Here is a 20,903-nt window from a genome sequence, read left to right on the forward strand (position 1 = left end):
AAGTTGATGATCTAGAGCCACACCCAGGTACGAATCATTCGTTTGATTTTTCCGGTCCATCTATGACTGCTCCGTATCACCCACCTACGAATTTACCCAGCCCATATCACCCATCTAGTCCACATTACCCACATACAAATTTATCTAGCCCATATTATCCGTCAATGGATTTTTCTGGCCTATCTATGATTCCGTCTGAGACTCCATATAACTCCTCTAATATGGTCACTCCACTAGCATCATCAACATTACAAGGTTTCACCCCATTTAGCAATTCCCCACAACCTTGGAACCAACAGGCTGTGGAGAACCTCCTTTTCCAAGTTCCTCAGACTAGTACCTCATCCTGACCTCATGCTAATTTTCCCTGTGATGGAAGGAGGCTCAGTTTTAATGATGCATTTGCACCTACGCCAGATGTTCGGGACTTAGAGGCACAGGTTCGTTTTGAATTTAAATTTTTATGTATATATTTTAAGTGTCGCATTAAAAAGTAGCTTTTATTCTGTATGATATTTATAGGGTGCTGAAGGGATGCATGAGGGGGTTCCCCCACGCAGATCTCATAGGGATCGCCGGCCAACACAATGCTGCACTGGTGGGAGGAAAGGATGCACACGTAGGGATGTATGAGGAGTTTTAACAACTTATTTTGAAAATTTATTGTGTGTCTATCACTATTTAGACTTACAAATGAATTATTATAGCGACATACATTCCTTCAATATGAATTATTGTGTATTTCTGACTAATTAGACTTCTATATGAATTATGTTGTTTTAATTTACTTAATGCATTGATTTTACATTTAATATATAGTAACGACATACATTCCATCAATATGAATTATGGTGTATTTCTGACTAATTAGACTTCTATATGAATTATGTAGTTTTTTTTTTTTAAATGGATTAAGTACAAGAAAGCTTCTGAAGCAGTTAGTTTAATTATTAATAATTGATGGCAACCAGCGAATTGTTTTTTTAATAAATATTAAAATTGCATGTGGGGTTTAGACCTTTCTGCACCATGTATTTTTCTATAAATAGTCTTTCATAATACCTCATTCATCTTGCCACGCTAAAACAAACTCTTTCAAAATGTCATCGTGGAATCCATTCTTCTGGCAACGTGGCCCAATGACATATCACCTAGGTGACATTTTTGAGTCAATGGGTAGGAAATGGGTTTTGGAACGTGAATTTGAGTACTCGCTTAATCCGAGCGAGCGCTACAATAGACAATACATTAGCAAGATGAGGAGAGAATGGAACTACCACCTGGATGAAGCTCATAATATTGAGACCGATTTAAGAAGTCGTGGCCTACATCGTCTAAAACGCCGTGCAATAGGCATGCCGCTCACATCACCCTAAGAACTGAATCTTGCTTTGAACCGCATTCGCGAAGAAAATAATCGGATGCATTTGCGATGGTTGCGTTTGGAGGGACACAGATTGGGGTTATATGTTACCCCAGGTTGGAACTCGGACTGCGAAATGTCTAATGAAGATGATTTTCCATAAGCTTTTTCCGTTGTTATGTCAGTTAAGTGTTGTATTTGTACCTTTTTCATTTTTCAATGTTATTTCAATTTGAATTTCAAGTAAATAAATCCGACTTCATTAAAAATATAAACGATATCTTATTAATCTAAATATTCTAATCTTCGTCAGTGTCAGGAACGACGCTAATGCCGAGAGGCTTGTAGTCGTGAACCTCGCCTTCAATGATATGTCCCGCATCTCCTAGTGGTTGGATGATATTTATCGGTTCGTTTTTCAGGGGGCGAAGGACACCATAATATTTTTGTGAATGCAAGCTAGTATAACAACCAAACATAATTTTTTTCCGTAGATATGGTGTAATTAAATTTATTTTCCCGACCCTCCCATCGGGGTTTCTTGAACTCCCCTCTCCTTTATGCTTTTTTTTTAAACCATCCGCTGAAAAAAGGTTTTTTAGACATTAATGAAGTTAGTTAGTTAGTTTGAGATATAGATAATCGAATACGATGAATATTGGTTGAAAGTTTACATTTTTTTGGTTGAAGTAGTCCGATTATTTATAAACTGGATGAATGCAATTGTAACAAAGTGTTAGCTCTTTCAACAGCCTGACCAAGGAATCCGTGTAAAAAAAAAATTGGGATTTGACTTGTCCATGCTAAAAAAATGGATTTGACTTTCCAAGCCAATTTTTTGGCATTTCACAAAGTATGCAACAAAATATAAAAGTTTGGAAAAGTTAAGTGCAATCATGTTGCTATTCAAATTGAAATGATCCTCTGTATAATCATCCGTGTCACAATTGTGTGGCTCAATCACTTTTCCTGCTTTCCACATACCACTTCCGATTAATGAAAAACGGATCATCCAACTACAACCTTCCTCATGCCGCTTGCAAGTAACCTTCCAAAATGTACCTTTGGCTTGATCCGTTTTAAATTCTTTTTTGTGAGCTATATTATAGAGTCTCACTGCACCTTTCATTTGCTTCTTGTTGTGAAATAACATACCTATTTGCATGTACAAAAAAAAAAATCAACTCCTAATTACACCGATTAAAATCACAAGATTCAAAAATAATATATTATTAAAAAAATTAGTCGCAAAAAACTAACCTGATTTGATAACTTTAGGATTACTGGAATTTCAAAGTGCAGCCCGAACAGACTCGTTATCTCTCATGTATGCAAAATCTTCCGGTTCTACTTCTTCTGTATTATCCAAATATGGGATCACATTTGAATGATAATTAACACTAAGATCACCGGAGGCCGCAACATCTTCATCAGAATCGTCACCGTCGGCAGACGATTGATCATTGTCCATCCCTTCATGATCTAATGGACTATCGCTATCCGACTCATTTATTATATCATTAGCTAAATCGTTATTGCTCACAATTTGTGTGAGCTGAGTCAATGTGGGGTTATCTTCAAAATCGTTATGCCTATAAATAAGAAACATAGAATTTACAAGTCAAACACAATTATACGATCTATGAATAAAGTGAACAAAATATGATTATATTTACCTATCACTGTCCAATTCACTTGGACCTGGATGTGAAGGGTGTCGTACATTACAATTCAAATTATGAAACTGCGTAGTAGCATTACTTGGTCCACCCGTCTCACGATTCTGCCGACTCCAATCAGAGTTATGATAGTGCGTTGAAGCCACACCATCATACTGTGTACCATAATTAGTTGTATCATTTGACTGACTACCAAATCCTACAATTGTTTGTTGTTGAACTATACCCCTTGAAAAATCAATATTCAAACTTGGGAGATAGGTAGTACCTCCAAAATCGAACTCATTGTCGGTCGGTACTTCAACCTGGGTAGAGCGTTGAACTGTAGCATGCATGTCAAGCGCCGCTATGCATATGTGATTTTTAAAAATCTCAGGACAACGAATAAATGACAATAAAGATTCATCGTCCGTAATTGGCATCTCACCATAAATTGGTGAACCATCGGCTGTAAATGAACTTGGACATCGTCCGGTTATAACCACCAAAAGTTCAGGATCATTTACGAACATTTTACTCCTTAAGACGCGTTGCAAATGATCATATTTTAGGGAAATTGGAAACCTTTGCCCTATTTTCAGGACCACGGCTGTATCTAACCGAACTTGCTTCATACACAACTTCACCAACCCAAAATAAATACACTTTAACATGAGTTTCCGTCATCTTTTATGAAATATATGAGAGAAAGAATAAAAGTTGAAGGATATGAAAAAGATAAGAGAAAAACAATGTATGAAAGATATGAGATGGATAAAAGAAAATTGAAAGACGAAGGATATACCATAGGTAAAGATAGGACAATATTTATAAACGGAGAAAAGTAAAAAATTTCGGAAATTAATAGCCTGTTTGGCCAAGCATATAAAAATAGCTTATTTTGAAAAGTATCAAAAAAGTACTTTTGACTAAAAACAGTTTGTGTTTGGCCAATTAATTTAAAAAGTACTTTTGAGCAGCAATTAGTGTTTGACCAAACTTTTAAAAAGTGCTTCTAAGTGTATTTTTCTCAAAAGTACTTTTCAAAAAAGTGCTTTTGTGCAAAAGCTATTTTTTTTAGCTTTTGAAAAACTGCTTCTCCTATTCCCCAAAAGCACTTATTTTCTCCCAAAAGCTTGGCCAAACACCTTACTTTTTTTTAAAATAAACACTTATTGATAATAAGTACTTTTGGGGAAAAAATAAGCTTGGCCAAACAGGCCATAAGTCACGAAATGTAAAAGATATTATTTTGACGACTATTCAATGCTTTGTCTGAAACTGATTGAACCAACAGAAATGTACAAAAAAATAAAATTAAAACCACAGCGATGTGGAGAGCAGAAAACGGTAAAAAAAAAAAGAAGAAGGGGTTTTTCGTTCATATTCTAGAGAAATGGGAGAAAATAAATTCTGTCACATTTCGTTGGTATATGAACGAAATACAAAAAAAAAAAAAAAAAAAATTCCTATTTCATTTTTATATAAATGAAATATAAAAAAATAAATTATTTTCCTATTTCATTTTTATATAAACGAAATAAAAAAAAATTATTTTCCTATTTCATTTTTATATAAACGAAATACCAAAAAAAATCCTATTTCGTTTTTATATAAACTAAATATAAAAAAAAAAAAAAAAAAATCTATTTCGTTGGAATATAAACGAAATGCAAAAAAAAAAAACATTTATTGCATTTCGCTACAAGTGTAGCAAAATGCAACAATATCCGGACCGGAACAGTTTTGTTTTTGGGTATTTCGTTGGATAACCAACGAAATACCCATTTTGGTATTAAAAAAAAAAAAACGCATCCTATTTTAGTCTATTAGCTCCAAAAACAAGCCATTTTGGCTCCGGACTCGAAATGTAAGACATACCAATATAGTAGCAGCAACAAATTAAACATAACATGGCTGATCGCAATCTCATTTCTATTTACTTAGATGTGGAAGAAATTGAGGCACAAACTGCTCCGCAATCCGGTGGAGGTGGTCTAACCCCCCTTGAAGAAGACGCAAGACCTACGTTTATGTTTGCAACCGGCTAGTTCATCACTTTGAGTAAAATGACAAAGAAGATATGCTATCCATATTCAGTAAGCAAGATTTGTGTGGTTACATCAGGTTACTTCTTTACCAAAATTAAGTTGTTTTATGATTACAGATGAGTAGAGTTCAGGTATACAATCAATTCTCTCTCTTCTACAAAGTACCTTCCAACTCTTAACACCCCGCTCCCCCAAGAAAAACCTGCTTTCCTTTAACTTCTCTAAGCGTTATTTATATTCATAATCAAGAATTTCTTCCACAATTTTACTGGCCATGACAAATGGTCAGTGTATCACCAAATCGATATGATGGTGTGAAACCATCTACATCATGACGCCTTACGAGCAATAGGATGTTAGGATGCACACTATCAAGAAGCAAATGACAGAATGCAAATTGCTAGGAAACAATACAACAACAACAACAACAACAAACCCAGTAGAATCCCACCATGTGGGGTCTGGGGAGGGCAGAGTGTACGTAGACCTAACTCCGACCTTGAAAGGTAGGGCGGCTGTTTCCGAAAGTCCCTCGGCTCAAGAGAGGAAAACAAGAGGAAAACAAGACAAAAGATCAGATAGGGCCAAGCATATCAAAAACTATATGAAAACGAGGAATAACAAAAGCGAGAAAGTCATGGTAGAAAGGAGCATTAACTACCATAGATAGATAAAATAATCAAAGTACAAAGGCCCAACAAATATAAGCAGAAATCAAATGGCAATAAACGAATGAGCAAAACTACAACTACTATGGTGGAAGGATAAGCAACCTAGCCTTCTATCCTAATCTGAGTCCTCCACAACCTCCTATCTAAGGTCACGTCCTCGGTAAGCTGAAATTGTGCCATATCCTGTCTAATCACCTCTCTCCAATACTTCTTTGGCCTCCCTCTACCTCTCCTGAAACCGTCCATAGCCAACCTCTCACACCTCCACACTAGAGCCTCTGTGCCTCTCCTCTTCACATGTCCAAACCATCTCAGCCTCGCTTCTCGCATCTTGTCCTCCACCGAAGCCACTCCTACCTTGTCCCGGATATCTTCATTCCTAATTATATCCCTCCTACTATGCCCACACATCCATCGCAAAGATTCACATTTCCGTGACTTTCATCTTCTGAACATGAAAGTTCTTGACTGGCCAACACTCCGCCCCGTACAATAAAGTCGGTCTAACCACCACTTTACTTGCCTTTAAGTTTTGGTGGCACTTTCTTGTCACACAAAGACTCCGAGACGAACCTCCATTTCATCCACCCTACACCAATACGACGTGAAACATCTTCGTCGATATCCCCATCTCCCTGTATAATAGACCCAAGATATTTGAAACTTTCTTTCTTTTGAATGGCCTGGGTACCAAGCCTCACTTCCTTGTCAGTCTCATGCGGTACGCCACTGAACCTGCACTCCAAGTATTCTGTCTTGGTCCTACTCAATTTAAATCCTTTAGACTCTAACGCCTGTCTCCAGCCCTCCAGCTTATCGTTAACTCCGCTGCGAGTCTCGTCAATCAGGACTATGTCATCCACGAACAACATACACCAAGGCACCTCACCTCGGAGCACTTCCCTGTTCTGATGGGGTTGCATCAGGGATCAGCTCTTAGCCTATTTCTATTCGCTTTGGTGATGGATGAATTGACGCGACAAATACGACGCGACAAATTGCTAGGAAACAATAAAGATGAAAATTCCAGCTCCCCATCTTTCCAAAATGCAGTTAGTTTTCCTTATGGTAAACTAGAATGAATTGGCAATTCATCTTTCTTTTAGGAAATCAAAAGAGTCCCTCGTATGCAATCTATCTCTAGTTTTACATCATCAAATAACGGAAGCCAATACTCAACTGGACACGAGAAAAAGACAATAAATTAGAGGCAGAGGCGGATTTAAACTTTAGGGGTTCAATCTCTTAAATTTTTTAGCATTGAACCATTATATTTCTAAAGTTATGGGTTCATATCTACTATTTCTTGTAATTTTAGTAAATTTTTATGCATAAATTTATACCCGCATCGAAAGTTTGGGGTTCAATTGAATTCCTAGTTACAGTGCTCCATCCGCCTCTGATTAGAGGTTGGAGAAATAAGATGATACTTAACAGACACAACCTTGTAGCAGAGAGCAAAATACAAAGCAAGAACAAAGTTTTTAATTCCAAATTAGGACAGAAAAGATTCTGATTTCTGATGTTCAAAATTATCACTACTTTGTTGTATACTACTGCTTCAGAGTTATAACATTGATTGTATTTCAATAGAAGAATCCTATATTTTTTTTGTTTATGCCTCTTTAATGTTGCATGGAAGAAAATTATGAAGAAAATAAAGATGTACTGGTACATGAAACTTCAAACCAAAAAGAATAAGATCTTTGACATGGATTAGCAGGCTGATTATATGTTCAGTGTTCTTCTATTATTTAGCAGTTAATCAACAAATTAACTCCATAAATTGACAAATTTTACCTCTCCCATTGATGGACGCAGCTCAGGGTCATTCTGCACACACAAGAATGTTGTTCTAGTCATGTGGTACACTTCAAATGTGTCATAAGAGTCGCCTATGCGAGGATCAATGAGCTCATGCAATGAAAGTTTTTCAATGAGTGCCATTGCCTGAAAATACAAAAGAGAAACTTCCGCTAAAATTGCACTATTTTTTTTTTTTCGAAAATGAAAGATCCCTAAACTAGCTACATTTTTTAAGGGAATCACATTTGACTGCCATGCCAAGTAAAAAAAACCCAAAGAACACACCCATTGTCTAAGGGAATGATACCGTCCTCTCTCATTGAATCTATGGCTTTGAGTCCTGAAAGTAGTTGTATAAGAACAATGCCAAATGCGTAGACATCTGTTCTGACAGACACGATGCCATTCTCTGCATATTCAGGAGCAAGATATCTGCATGAAGTAAGAGAAGCTTTTGGTGAATATCTGCCACAAGGTTGTCATCTATAGACAATATAAGATTCTATGAATCCAATGAGTTAAAGGACTTGTTCACACCCCAATGTGCCAAGTATCCTTGTGTATATCTTATCCTCATTTGTCTTCCACTTAGCTAGGCCAAAGTCACCTAGCTATGAAAAATGAAAACAAACGAATCATCCATAGAAAGAACGGAATTAATATTAGCTTCCCGCTGATTTTATTCAGGTCACCGGGTAACTAAAAAGTTTCGTTCATTCTATTTAGTCCAACAATATTAACAGCCTAAAAGTTCTATGCATTTGAATCAAAATGTGTAAATTTACCATGGGAACATAGTCATGAGTGAGCGATATTGCTCGGCCTCGTGTCACGATGAATAATAATGGACCTCCACGACATTCTTCATGCAGAAAACGGAAGCCCTTTGTAGTGCCAATGGCAATAGCATATCTACGGTGCCACTCAAGAACATTTTCTGCATTCTCTGTCAAGATATAACCCATGTTACAGAATGTATATAAACTCATTATTGGTAATGTACATAGCCATAGTTAAGGAGCAGATTTGTAGGGATTTGTAGGACAGATTTGTAGGAATCCTTTTTATTTCTTTCCCTAGTTAGCACCGTGATGTACTGTATTTATACTTTGCTTGTCTATTGGAATAAGATAACAACTTAACTTCAATTCAATTACATGGTATCAGAGCCTATAGGCTCATCCAACTTGTTTCAATTCTGTTTCAAAGAAAAAAAATCTATCTTGTTTTGACTTTGTTACTGAAAGAGATTCTGGATTTTGAATCGATCACTTTGAAGTGGTCATTTTGTGTCACCTCCACCATAGCAGGACGTGGATCAGATTTTTTGGTTGAAATAGTCTTCTCGGGTGACAGGGTGTGAAGAGAGTGACCTTTACGAGCCGGCTATACTTTCCACCTGTCCGTCACGCGCCGGTGCGTGCTCCGGCGGAATCATTCGGGGATTGTATTTACGGCTTCGTCTCGTCATTTCCGGCTTCATTCTGGTGTTTGTCTGTCCCTCAGACCTTATTTGAAGGCTGTTCTCGAATTTCAGGTGGTCCTGTTCCAACTTGTCTGTTCATTTTTTTTGCTTCTGTAGTTATAGTTCTGAATAAGGCTGGTCAGATCTGTTTGTTTGGCTCGACACTTGATTTTCTGGATACTAGATAATTTTTGGACCTTGTTCATCCGTTGTTGAGATTGATTTGTGACTTATTTGGCTGAGATTTTCTTTGGCTATATATCTATTTCGCTGGTGGTTTCTCCATTGATTTTGAAGTCTGTGTTGTTGGTATTTGTTGGTTTTCTACTGTTGGTGAAATTACTTCGATTTTGGTTGGGTCAGATCTGATTCTTTGGTTGCTTCTGTACTGATTTTGAAGTCTATTTTGTTTGGTATCTGCTGGTTCTCTATTGTTGGTGAAATCACTTATTTTGGTTGGGTAAGACAAAGTTGAATTTCTTATCTTTGTCTAGGTCAAAAGATTTGTTGGGTATTTTTGGCAGAGCATTGTTGATTTCTCTGTTAGTTCATTTTGTTATTACTAGTCTTGTTAGTTTTAAAAGAAAAAAAATGGCAAGTCCATCTTTTGACAAAATGATTTTGGTTTCGACGGATGAGTTTGCAAAATTTTTTGAATATCAAAAATTACTTAAGGAATCTATTTCAGTTACTACTCTTGTCGAGTCAAGTAAAGCATGCCTTGTCTCCTCTTCAAATAAGTGGGTCATTGATTCGCGTGTCACAAATCACATGACCGGTAATCCTAATGTATTTTTTAGCTTTCAAGCACACAAAAAACTTTCTCCTGTGAAGGTAGCTGATGGCTCAACCTGTAATATTGTGGGATCCGAGACTGTTAAACTAACCTCGTCCATTACTCTGTCATCGGTATTAAGTCTACCGAAGTTGGCCTTTAATTTGATTTCAGTGAGTAAACTTACCAGGGACCTTAAGTGTTATATTTCGTTCTTTCCTTATTTTTGTCTGTTTCGTGATCTTGTGACGCATAAGTTATTGGTAAAGGACATGTATTTGATCGTCTGTATATCCTTGATGAATATGAGCCTTGAGTTGCTGCCTACTCAAGTGTTGTGTCTCCATTTGAAGCACATTGTCGATTGGGACATCCTTCTTTACCTATGTTGAAGAAGCTTTGTCCTCAGTTTCAAAGTATTTCCTCCTTGGACTGTGAGTCATGTCAATTTGCAAAACATCATCCCAGCACGTTAGGTCCAAGGGTTAAGTCAGCTTTTGAGCTAATTCATTATGATGTTTGGGGACCATGTCCTGTCGTTTCCAAAATTGGACATAAGTATTTTGTCACTTTTGTGGATGATTTCTCTCGAATGACTTGGATTTATTTTATGAAAAGTCATTCTAAAGTGTTTACCCATTTTTGTGCCTTTTGTGCTGAAGTCAAAACTCAATTCAATGCTACGATAATTCAATGCTAGGATCCGTACTTTGAGGAGTGATAATGCTAAAGAATACATGTCAGAGTCATTTCAGTCCTACATGAGACAACATGGTATTCTCCATCAGTCATCATGTGTTGATACACCTTCTCAAAATGGAGTTGCTGAGAGAAATAATAGGCATTAACTTGAGACAGCTCGGGCGCTTTTATTTCAAATGAAGGTTCCTAAACAGTTTTGGGCCAATGCAGTTTCTACGGCTTGTTTTCTAATTAATCGCATGCCATCGACTGTGCTTGTTGGTAATATGCCCTACAGTGTTATTTTTCCAAACAAGTCACTATTTCCAGTGGAACCAAAGGTATTTGGGAGCACGTGTTATGTTCGAGATGTTGGACCATTTGTAATCAACTTGGACCCTAAGGCATTGAAGTGTGTTTTCTTGGGTTATTCTCGTCTTCGGAAGGGGTATCGATGTTATTCTACTAAACTTGGCAAATATTTGGTGTCAAATGATGTAGTATTTTTAGAGACTACACCATTCTTGTATGCACCTCCCAATTCTACAAGTCATGGGGAGGAAGATGAGTGGTTAGTTTATCGGAAGTTACTCGTGTCAGAAAAACAATCGATGATGTTATTCTTCCATCTCGTAGTTACTCTATTGAGCACCAATCGATCACAGTGCCTTCGCTGACCTACTCCAAAGAAGATCGCCAATTGTTCAAGTTTATTCGAGAAGACAAGAGACTGATGATATATGCCCTGCACCCGTTCCTTTGTCATTAGATCCTCCTCTATCTAATCCTCCAGAAAACTTTGACCTCCCAATTGCTCTTCGCAAAGGTACATGGACTTGCAAATCCACGCATTCCATTGCTAATTTTATTTCCTATGATCGATTATTTTCTATGTCTAGATCCTTGATTGCTTCTAGACTCTATTTCTGTACCCAAACTGTGAAGGAGGCTTTGAATCATCCTGGATGGTCAGATGCGATGCTTGAGAAAATACATGCCTTAGAGGAAAACCACACGTGGGATTTGGTAGATTTACCCGACGGGAAGAAACCAGTGAGATGTAAGTAGGTGTTCATAACTAAAGTCAATCCAGATGGTTTTGTGGCAAGACTTAAGGCCAGGTTTGTAGCTAAAGGGTATGCTCAGACTTATGGAGTGGATTAATCAGACACCTTCTCTCCAGTTGCCAAACTGACTTCTATCCGCTTGTTCATTTCTCGAGCTGCTTTTGAGAATTGGCCTTTACATCAATTGGATATCAAGAATGCGTTTCTTCATGGCGATCTTCAAGAGGAAGTGTACATGGAGCAACTACCGGGTTTAATTGCTCAGAGGGAGTATGGGAAAGTCTGTCATTTGAAGAAGTCTTTGTATAGCTTGAAGCAGAGTCCCTAGACTTGGTTTGAAAAATTAGTGAGGTCGTTCAGGAGTTTGGATTGCAAAAGAGCAAATGTGATCATTCAGTCTTCTACAGGCAATCATCGGATCGAACTATTCTCCTTGTTGTATATGTTGATGATATTGCTATTACAGGAAGTGATTATGCAAGAATCTCTTCTCTCAAGTCTTTCTTGCATACTAAGTTTAACACGAAAGATTTGGGACAACTGAAATACTTCTTAGGAGTGGAAGTCGCTAGAAGCAAGAAGGGAATTTTTCTATCTCAGAGGAAGTATATTCTTGACCTTCTTGGCAACATCGGAAAGATTGGCACCAAACCCCCGGCAAGATCTAACGGTTCCTAGTGTACATCTTATGAAAGATGATGGTGATCCTTTTGATGATCCGGAGAGATATAGAAGGTTGCTTGGGAAGTTAAACTACCTTACTATGACTCGTCTCGATATTGCTTTTGCGGTAAGTGTAGTTAGTCAGTTCATGTCCGCACCTACGGTCAAACATTAGGAAGCTTTGGAACAGATTCTATGTTACTTGAAAGGAGCTCCTGGACTTGGCATATTGTATAGCAATCACAACCATACCCGTATTGAGTGTTTCGCATATGCCGATTATGCTCTATCCAAAATTGATAGAAGATCTACTACAAGCTATTATGTCTTTGTTAGAGGGAACTTGGTAGCATGGAGGAGTAAGAAGCAAAGTGTTGTATCTCGATCCAGTGCAGAATCCAAGTACAGAGCTATGTCACAATTTTCATGTGAGATTATGTGGATACATCATCTCTTAACTGAAATTGGATTGAAGCATCATACACCAGCAAAACTCTGGTGTGATAATCAAGCTGCTCTTCATATTTCCTCAAATCCGGTGTATCATAAAAGAACTAAACATATTGAGGTTGATTGTCACTTTATTCGTGAGAAGATTCAAGAAAACTTGATTTCCACTGGTCATAAAGAAGACGAGAGCAACTAGCTGATTTGCTCACAAAGGCTTTGAATGGAACTCGAGTTAATTATCTGTGTAACAAGCTGGGCATGATCAATATCTATGCTCCAGCTTGAGGGGAAGTGTTACAGAATGTATATAGACTTATTATTAGTAATGTACATAGCCATAGTTAAGAAGCAGATTTGTAGGGATTTGTAGGACAGATTTGTAGGAATCCTTTTTATTTCTTTCCTTAGTTAGCACCGTGATGTACTTTATTTATACTTTGCTTGTCTATTGGAATAAGATAACAACCTAACTTCAATTTGATTACATAACATAAATACTTATGAGCTTTATGTTGCTGGGGAAGTGTGTGATTATCAAATTATACATACCGAATAAGTGCCACTCAAGAGAATTATTGTAGATGAATTCATAGACCAAGATGTTAACATTTTCCTTAGATGTTAACATTTTCCTTGCAAAGAATAAACCAAAAGCATCACAATGTTTTTGTGACGTACAAAGCTCAAAACATAAACTTCGTAATGAAACCTCGAAAACCCTTGTGTGTTTGCTTCCTTCCGCACCTTTGCAGCAATGACCTGCCCATCTTTTAACCGACCTTTTTATACATGACCATATCCACTTTCTCCAAGCAACTTATTATAACGACCCATATTGTCGTTACCATGATTCTTTCGTTTTTGCCCTCGTTGAACGGTTCCTAAGTCTCGTTAGAACTATTTTTACCCGAGAAGATAATTGGCATGACTTCCTAGGCATCGTTTTGGGCTTTGGAATGTTTTCTATAAAAATTTGGCTTTAAACGAAAATAGTTTGACCGGGAGTTGACTTTTGGGTGAACGAATTTCATTCGGAGATCCATCGATTCCGAGAGGTTCATAGACTGATTTATAAAGCATTGGTGGGACTGGTTCGGCTCCTTATGCACTCGGGTGCATTTTGGGACTTGGTTTGGAAAGGGGGTTTTTGGTCGCTCGAAAGTTGACTTAGTCAACGGTATATCCGTTGGGAATTTTGAGTGCACGAATGAGTTTGTAGCGCGTTTTTACCTATATCTACATATTTGGTTTGTCAAAATCGAGTTCCGAATGAGCTTTCGGAGTTTCGGGGCGAAAAACCAAAAGATCGGGTCATCTGGTGTCTGGTGACCGCTACAGCGGACACTTTACTGCTGGGGCGGCACCACTATAGAATCCTTGTGACTGCTATAGCGGTTTGACAGCTGTAGCGGTAGTGGTTTCCACTGCGGCGGTCCCGCAGAAAACTGAAGTCGAGTCCAATATAAAAACCCTCATATCTCCCTCATTTTAAGTCCAAATGAGGCGATTCATAAGCCAAAATTCAGGGAAATTTCATGAGGAATCCAAATGGTCCCATCCAATCAGCATTTTATGGTCATCTTGCCATGAAAATTGAGGAAAAACAGAGACTATGTAGGATTTGGACCTCATTTAGGATACCTTCTCTATTGGAAGCTTGGGAATGAATGGATTCTTGATTATTTCTCAAGATTGTTCCTATGGGTAAGTTCTAAAGCTCATGCTTAATAGTTTTCATTAATTAATCCATCATTTTGGCTTTGTAAAACCCTTCCTCTTTCAAAAATCTCTATGCAAAACCTAGGGTTCTTCAACCCAAAATTGGGGTTTTTCATGAAAGAGTTCTAAAAACGAATTGGCTTCCTAGATTATGAATAAATGATGTTAATGTTTCTATTTATGCTAGATAATTATATATCTTGGCTTGTTAACTAATAATATTCTATTCTATAGTTGAAATTCTTGAATCAAACTTAGGGTTCTTAGACCCAAATTTGAGAGTTTTCTTAACAATGATGATTTTAAGAATTAATTGAGTATTCCTATGATTTAAGTAATGGGTTTTTCCCTTTTGGTATTGAATTTGGTATTTTGGTCATAAAATTCCCGTTTTGCCCTTAAGACCCATTTTTCCTAAATTAAGGGTTGGAATTTGACCCGAATAGAAAGTAGCCAATATGGGTATCATTGTTCATGGTTTCTTACATAGAATTCATATGTGATAGAGTTTGGTTATTTGGAGACTCTTCAAAAGACAAGGCAACGTGTGGGTTCGTGGCACCTGCTCGGCTGCCAGGTAGGTTATGGCTTCCCTTTCGGTAGACTCTGGTTAGTTTCATATATACGTGTATTAGAAGGAACGGATAATGCATGTATAGGAATTGGATATTTGGGATGGAATCTTAGGATGATATTGTTGTGTGCGATTTATGTGTTCGGGCATGTGGCCTGTAGATTCCTTAGGTTGTTTGATGTGGTTTTTCGTTAATATCGGTGGATATATGTGACTTGGAAGTAGCGGATGAAACCTATTGTTGTGTCTAATGATGAAAATTTCCCGTAATATGTGATTACTTGTGTTGTGCCATTTAAAGTGAATCTAGTGGATAAATGGGAGGATAAAATGTACCAATAATTGTGATTGAGTTCTAAATGAGTTGTGATGAAGGATTTTGAGTGTAGGGTGAGATTCGTGTTCTAAGCTTATAAGTTGATTTAAGGAAGTGGTAATAATGTATTATCGACTGATTGTCCTATTGTATGTTGGGACTAGCCACCCTGTTGTGTGGTGTTTGACTGTTCTATTGTGTTGGCTTGATGCCATGAGTTGTTGATAGAAATTAGATCCTGTTATCCGTCTTGGTTCGGATATATTGTTGGCATACCTGTTGTTGGTATTGTGATATAGATACATTGTTGGCATACCCACTGTTGGTATTGTGATATAGATATATTATTGGCATACCCATTGTTGGTATTATGATATGATACATCGTTGGCGTACCCCATTATTGGTACTTGTGATATTGAACTTGGTGGTTGATGTTGACATATGCATTGCATACATTCCCTCATATTCATGATGCATGGCCGATACCCAGTGATGATCCGGTAATGTTGATTGAGTGAAACTGGTATTTTGATAAACTCTTTTACTTGAGTGATTGTGAAAAGGCCGATGTCCGAAGATCCATTCCGGAATCGTTGATTATATGAAATTGGTGTTTGACAAACTCTTTTACTTGAGTGATTGTGAGAAGGCCGATGTTCGAGGTTCAATTCCGGAATCGTTGACATATGCATTGCATGCATTCTCTCATATTCACGATGCATGGCCGATACCCGGTGATGATCCGGTATCGTTGATGGAGCGAAATTGATATTTTGATAAACTCTTTTGAGTGAATGTGAAGAGGCCGATGTTCGATGGTTATATTCGGGCATCGTTGTTGCATGGCCGATTCCGATGTTATCCAGGAATCGTTTGTTCATGCATGGACTCTGCGGGTCCCCGAGAGTGGTGTCGGTGAGACTCCCCCTGTGAGCAATTAGCCAGGGTCCCGTCTATCTGTTTGGCAAAGATCCGGGACCGGTGGCACTTAGACTTCGCGAGTCACACTGGGTTGTGCTATCGAGACGTCGATATTTCCATCCGGAGTACATGTGTACACCTCATTTGCATGGCATGGCATCGCATCCATACATCTTGCATTGATACATCTTGCATTGCATTGCATTATGGCTTGTTTGAGATGATTTGGTGTTTACCTATGATGATTGGATTCAGATTGATTTATTCAGACTTGGCACATTTGGGATTAGATGCTTTACTTAGGCAATGACGTGTACTTGGATCTGCATTTATTGATTGAACTTGTTGAGGTATCCTATAGACCGACCGTAAGATTAGTTATATGTTTGGTCTCTAAGTGATGTAGGATAACGGGTGTCTTGACGATGAGTTGACTACTAGACTGAGACGATCGATTTAATGATATGTGAGTTCCGATATCGTTGTAAGCTTGACTGGTGAATTATTAGAGTGAAATTAATGCTTAAGGGTATTGATTTACAGTGTGTGGTAGATCGCCGTATGACTTGATTGGGTTGTTATCATGTTTATCTGTGAATTCTTTACTGATATGTGTTACTAACCATTGTCGGCCTATGATACTTACTCAGTACGTGTGGTTGTACTGATATTGCACTTGTTACACCCTTTTTGGGGTGTAGATTTGTTTCAGGCGATTGTTCGAAGCGTATGTAGAAATACGCGGTGCCTATCTGGAAGACCTCCTCCCATTTCATTTCGGGACGGAGATTGAGTCTTACAATGTAGTGGTAATTCTGAAATTATAAGTTGCTTTTGTACTAGTCTAGACCAGGTCATGGGAAGTGGATCGAGTCTGTATGTGTTACATCATTGTAATTTTATTGATTCTTCAGTTTATTGAATATATTATGAAGTTTCCGCTGAATTTCTAAGTATCTATTGATTTAAATGAATCGCCTTTACTTAATTGATGTGAATTCAGTGAGAGGGTTCGCCTACCGAGGTGGGAAAAATAGGTGCCCGCGCGACCCCAAATTGGGTCGTGACACTTATCCTTTGAAAAATCATCTGTTGCCAGATGTATTTCTGAGAAACTGAATCTCATTGAATCCTTGATATATAGTTCTGTCTTCGCTCCACAAGCAATACAAAGATATGGTGTATTAGAAGATCTCTATGATGTCAGTGGTCCCCGTTCTTTCTGGAAAACAGGAGGGATTGAATGCTTTATATCTCCTCTGGAAGACCTACCTGTTAAAATTGTCAAACAATTAAAGCAGGAAGGACAGGAAACAATTCCCTACTTTGTATCAAATCATACAGTTTTATACTAGAGACCGCGACATCTTTCACCAAAATCATAGAGGCCAATACTGTAACAGATCTATACAATTCAACTAGTTTAAAATACAACGAAAACAGACAAAACATGTTTTAGAATCATGAAAACTGTAAGGTATTTCTAAGGAGTCCTCTTCTGACCTATGTTGAACAAGAATTCGAACTACAAAAGGACTACAAACATTCAGGAAAACAGAAGATGTTTCTTAAAATCATGAAAACTGAAAGGGAAGATAGAAGATATCTTCAAGAATTCCTCTTCTGACCTCTCCCTACTATGTAGAGTAGGATTCAAACCATAAAAGGGGTACGAACCCTCAAAGTTGGATGACAATGCACTTCCGCAACTTAAAAGTATCGCACAGAAAATGTTACCAAAAAATGATGACTTACCAAATTCTTAATGAGGAGTTCATATGCCAGAACAATAATCCATTTTCCCAGAAAATGAAGAACCAGCTTATTTTACAACCAAAATTGTTATACATGAACACAATATTACTTGACTACAGTAATATTTGCTTAAAGTATAACGTGAGTATCATACTTAATCATAAGTGATTTCTATTACATAAATGCTGACAGGGAGTTTTGTAACAACGGCAAAATTTATGCTGGAATTAACGAAAAAATTCATGCATCTGCTTTGTTTCATTCAGGTGTACGGTGTATATGCTTGCTTGTTGACATTAGAATGAAGGAGCTTTTTTAATTGTCCCGACAAGGATATCTGAAAAAAAGGAACAAAACTCTAACTAAACAGGGGCAACGATATACAACCAATGGTATCTAAAGACATAGTTAACAGTACCCAAATGACTGCATTTTTTTTAGATTATCATCATGCTAGCTCACCTGATCTTTCTTGCATAGAATTGGCACTAAAATCTTTGTGTGAAGTGATATTCTCCGGTTGATTATACATGACCGCTTCATTCTATGGTATTTCAGAGCTTTCCACAGAACCTGAATAGTTTACTGAAACAACAGATTGCTCTGTGTTCTCTGCATTTGGAGGAGGTGCCAAGGGTACTTGTTTGGACATAGAAAAGTATAACTTATGCTCTATGTTGTCAGCATCAACTATGAAATAAGGTCTCACAACCTTCACGAATAAGTTATCACCAATTAATGCAACTTTGCAAGGCATGTGTTTAAGGTAGTAGGTCAAATCCCGCCTGAGGGGCCTGTAAGGGTTTAATCTCGTCAATATTAGAGAATTAAAAAAAATGTCATAGTCTAATAGAGATGGGATTCTATCAGCGATATAGAGCCAAATAAACATAAAATCCGTAAACCAAAGTTGGAAGCAGATGATATAAAATTAATCCGAGAGGTTTAATTCTGAAAAATAAAGTGCATTCCATGTTACAACTACCAAATGCAGACATGGTTTTTCATGGATTTAACTCGGAAGAAGATAATGAATTTATCCGAGAGGCTCAATTATCAAGGATAAGTACAAACTTTCTTGTAACAAGTACAAAAGACATGTTTTTTCTCAAGTAAAATAAGAGAAGTCTTGCCAGACAACTATTCCACCTTTGATAAAATTGTAGAGCTTTAGATGTATGTGTTTCTGTTTGTATCAGACAGTTAAGAAGCCCACAAATTGATAGCATAAACACCAGATATGGAACAAACAAAGATCATTTGTGCAGAGGAAAAATGTGTTGACTCAGCTTTGCTTAATTGTACATTCATGCATATCAAGGATTTGATGTAGTTTTTCTAAGTACAATAGCTTAATTTTGCTGTTATCTTCATGAAAGCAAAATGTTTATGATCCCATCAGTGAGTTGAGAGCTAGTTTCATGGACTTAAAAAGTACATATCCTCTTCAAGTTGAGAAAGTCTCTCATGTTCCTTTCCTTTTGATAAACCAAGCTTTATGAAATTGTTTAAATTAATAGCTTCCCTTTTCTCTTCTTCCAACTAAGGAGCAAAATAACTGCCAATAGAAGCCTGATTTTTCAACCACAATAGGCAACAAAATATATTGCAATCACACAATATTATTCATTTATGTGCAAACATTAAACATAATAGTCTACATAGAGTAAAATCCCAATTCAACATATACTGAAATAGTTACGACATTCAAAATGCATGGTGAATTTGTTTTTTATTTTACAAATCAGACTTATGACTAACAGGTAGAGACTTATCCATCCATTTTTAGTGAGAAAAAAGTAGACAGACAGGGTAAACAAAGCCAGAGCATCTTGTGACGAAAGCAATACAGAAGAATAAAGAACTCGGAACAAGGGTCCATGCAAATTCCCTGAAGATCCATTTGTATTCTCTGACTACTGATGGACCAAAATCAAAGCTATTCAACAAACAATAGAAGAAAGTCAGTTGAAATGGTTCCTTAAATGAAAATATCAGTGCTTCAAGGAAGAGTTAAGAACCTACTCTGAGCAAAAATGCTTTGTTTGTATAATACGGTCAAACCTCTCTATAACGACATCGTTCGTTCAGATATCTTTTGACTGCTATAGCGAAATTTTGTTATAAAGAACATATAAATAACGTAACACTGAAATTGGTTCCAAAGAAAACTTGGATTTTTAGTAAAATGTTATAGAGGATTACTGTTATAGAGTGGTCTAACCGTAGTTAAGGTTCCAACTTAACGTTTTGGCATATAAGAAGAGATATTTATTTACTTATTCGGATTATGAAATGTCCTTACAATGCGTAGGACGGGATCCTTTTCTATGGACCAACCACATTGCAAGTTGTGATAACAGATGTAGCAACACTGAGACCAGAAACTCTTTGCTCTCTGCCATGTTTATTTTTCCATCTTGTTTAAAAGCCTCTTAGAAAGAGGAGGTTTTTATGCAGTATTGGTTGTCTTGTGCATTTCCAACTAATTCATTGTTGTTTCAAGTCTCAGTAAGCTTTTTATTGCACAACTTGCCATCAATCAACACATCTTACGCCCAGGTATTTGCATAGTTTACTCTGTCAAACCACTATTTACAATTTAAAACTATCCATTTCTTTCTCCCTTTGATCAGTTGTTTGGCATTATACCAGATGCCAATTTGAAGTCACCATCACAGATAACACCGGATCTGCAATGGCAACTATTCCGGACAAAACTGGAGAAGAACTGTTATCTCTCACTCCAGAAGAAATTTATGACTGGTGTTGTGCCAAGGTACATATTATTCTTCACTTTTTAAAAAATATATAGTGCAATTCATTTTTTCCTTGGTTCTTCTAAAACGAAGGCCGGACGTAGGGAAAATGCGTTGGAAGATACATTTGGTATTGAGATTTGAGACACAAAATTCAATTTGTTTTCCACTGGAAACTATAGAAACTTGTTCATATTCTATCTTGCA

The 20,903-nt window shown here is 37.3% G+C and overlaps 1 protein-coding gene and 1 pseudogene across 1 annotated transcript; both read right to left on the reverse strand.

Annotated features, from left to right (window-relative positions):
• Positions 1–2,618: 2,618 nt before the first annotated feature.
• LOC132035491 (uncharacterized) lies at positions 2,619–3,454 on the reverse strand. The gene is made up of 2 exons (XM_059425773.1): positions 3,040–3,454; positions 2,619–2,955 (listed from the first exon to the last, which is right to left on the reverse strand). The coding sequence occupies exons 1-2, from the start codon at positions 3,375–3,377 to the stop codon at positions 2,655–2,657; spliced, it is 639 nt and encodes a 212-aa protein (XP_059281756.1). The 5' UTR covers positions 3,378–3,454; the 3' UTR covers positions 2,619–2,654.
• Positions 3,455–4,953: 1,499 nt separating this feature from the next.
• LOC132035492 (serine/threonine-protein kinase CDG1-like) lies at positions 4,954–19,050 on the reverse strand (annotated as a pseudogene).
• Positions 19,051–20,903: the final 1,853 nt, after the last annotated feature.

Source organism: Lycium ferocissimum, chromosome 10, assembly GCF_029784015.1.
Source record: "Lycium ferocissimum isolate CSIRO_LF1 chromosome 10, AGI_CSIRO_Lferr_CH_V1, whole genome shotgun sequence".
Lineage (NCBI taxonomy): Eukaryota > Viridiplantae > Streptophyta > Magnoliopsida > Solanales > Solanaceae > Lycium > Lycium ferocissimum.

What these genes read in the sequence shown, in the direction of transcription:
- LOC132035491 (XM_059425773.1), bottom strand. Translation starts at nt 3,377, where the DNA reads ATGCATGCTACAGTTCAACGCTCTACCCAGGTTGAAGTACCGACCGAC. An exon ending in AGTGAATTGGACAGTGATAG is followed by an intron (nt 2,956 to 3,039) that starts GTAAATATAATC and finishes TCTTATTTATAG; the next exon opens with GCATAACGATTTTGAAGATA.